Source organism: Cystoisospora suis (assembly GCF_002600585.1).
Source record: "Cystoisospora suis strain Wien I chromosome Unknown contig_5317, whole genome shotgun sequence".
NCBI classification, from domain to species: domain Eukaryota; phylum Apicomplexa; class Conoidasida; order Eucoccidiorida; family Sarcocystidae; genus Cystoisospora; species Cystoisospora suis.
In genome coordinates this window covers 1-1,917 of record NW_027158107.1, presented here as the reverse complement: position 1 = coordinate 1,917, position 1,917 = coordinate 1, and the positions used below count along the sequence as shown (strand labels likewise).

The window sequence follows — 1,917 nt, the reverse complement described above, 5'->3', positions numbered from 1 at the left end:
TTCACCTAAAGGAAAAAGATACCATCTTTGGCACGGACGAGTACACGCGGTCGCTAGGTATCTCTCCATCATACTCCTGCCTGGGAGAGATTGTGAGCGTGCCTCCTAAGAATCCCGCAGACTGCAGCTAGGACCCTGTTCGGAGCATTACGTGTCTTTTTCGAATGGGAGACAAAAACAATAAGACGGGGCATCGATCTTGGACGAAGTACAAGCCTTAGCCAGGTGTATAGAAATGGATCTGCTCTGGAGCATGGACAAACTGCTCACGCGTATCCACCGGTCTTTCTTGGAAGGCGTGCACAGGTAAGCAACATCGTTTCCTAGGGAAACTCGTGCTGGGACAAGGCGTACGGCATACTAGAAGTCTGGCATGGATAGAATACCACCATACACAGACTGAGTCAAGGTTCACCAGAGGAGTGCCTCACTGACTCTGTGTAGCTCAAACGGAGAATGGGCAACAGAAAGAGCCCACTAAGTCTTCTGTTTTGTTTCATGCACTCTTGAGTGACGAAGGCAACGGGAAGGTGAATAACTGTGTATCTAAGACGAAAGTCCCCTCGAGTCTAGGTCAGCCACTTGGAGGTCAAAGTGTGCGTGGTGTCGCCCGGAAGGCAAGGAGGGAAAGAGACTGACACAAGGGCGTCGAGCCGGGCATATATCCCTCTCTGCTCCCATCCCCGTACGCATGCGTGCGAAGCCGAAGTGATACAGACACCCAGACGCTTTTCACCAAGTTTCACCTCTCTTACTTGGGGCAGGGAGGTACCGGCACACCGCGTCAAGTAAAGGCTGAACCCCTTTGTTTGCCTTGGCGGAGCCCATTAGCAGCGGCACGAAGGTTCGTTTGATAGTGCATCTCCGGATGGCTGCATCGATCGAATCCACAGCACAGTGATCTTCGCCCTCTAAATATAATTCAGCAAAAGCATCATCTAAGTCTGCGAGAGTTTCAAGAAGTTCCGCACGGGTATCGTTCACTTGGGCTTGCAAGTTCGCGGGAATCTCCGGGTCGCTTCGCACTTGATCTCCGAAAGGCCCTTCAAAGTAGATCGCACGACGACGAATCACATCCACCACACCTCTATGTCTTCCTTCCAGGCCTACAGGGACCTGCGGCGCGACAAAGAGTAGAAAAGAGAAATAGACCGGAAAAAAACAGGCTCGGTCGAGCTTCCGACGCCGGTACCTTGCTAGGCCGTGATCACTGAGAATGATCAATAGGCAGGAAAGTAGAGGCAAGCAAGCTACTGTAAAGCTGCTGAGGCTTGGGAGTCGCACTAGTTTCAAGACCAACCACACTGTGAAACAGTTGAATCTAAAAGACCGGAGAGTGGGAAAGGGCTCATGACGTCACCGGGAAGGGTCTACCTCTCCCCTAGTGCCCCAAATAAGAGGCCGACTTGAAGCGTGCATACGTGAACTTGGCTGGAAACACTGACACCTATCTCCCTCCTACAGAATCCTATCGCGGTTCACAAGAAAGCTGAAAGAGCAACCCTGACGGTGCGCTCCTGCGGACAACTGACGAGCTTATGTCTCCGAGAAAGTAAGGAGCTCTCGGAAACATATCAGTAGTGGTGACAGCAGGACACGGCTCAGCTCCCTTTCACTGGATGATAGAACGTGTACCGGATAACTTGTCCCATTCATCTATTTGGTTTTGAGCGGAAGAAAGACACCGTTATGAAGACAATGGAAACCGATTCTCAGAAAACCTATGGACGACCTAAACCCAAAGATGAAATGCCGAAGCTGAGAGTATCACCATGAGTCTTAGGCAACCGACGAGCTGCTTGGCCTTGGCTTCGGGGAGTCGGGGCCTAGGGTCGCAAGAGCACACAAGCGAATAAGCATATGCTAGCCTTTTAAAGGGCGATTGCTGACCTGAGCCCCATATGCGGCAGATGCATA

At 51.5% G+C, this 1,917-nt stretch overlaps 1 protein-coding gene across 1 annotated transcript; it reads right to left on the bottom strand.

The window, feature by feature from the left end:
* Positions 1 to 775: 775 nt before the first annotated feature.
* CSUI_009121 (uncharacterized protein) lies at positions 776 to 1,912 on the bottom strand (the record flags this gene model as incomplete). Its single annotated transcript, XM_068069240.1, has 1 exon — positions 776 to 1,912. A coding segment is annotated over one exon (180 nt), but the record flags the coding sequence as incomplete, so codon positions are not given.
* Positions 1,913 to 1,917: the final 5 nt, after the last annotated feature.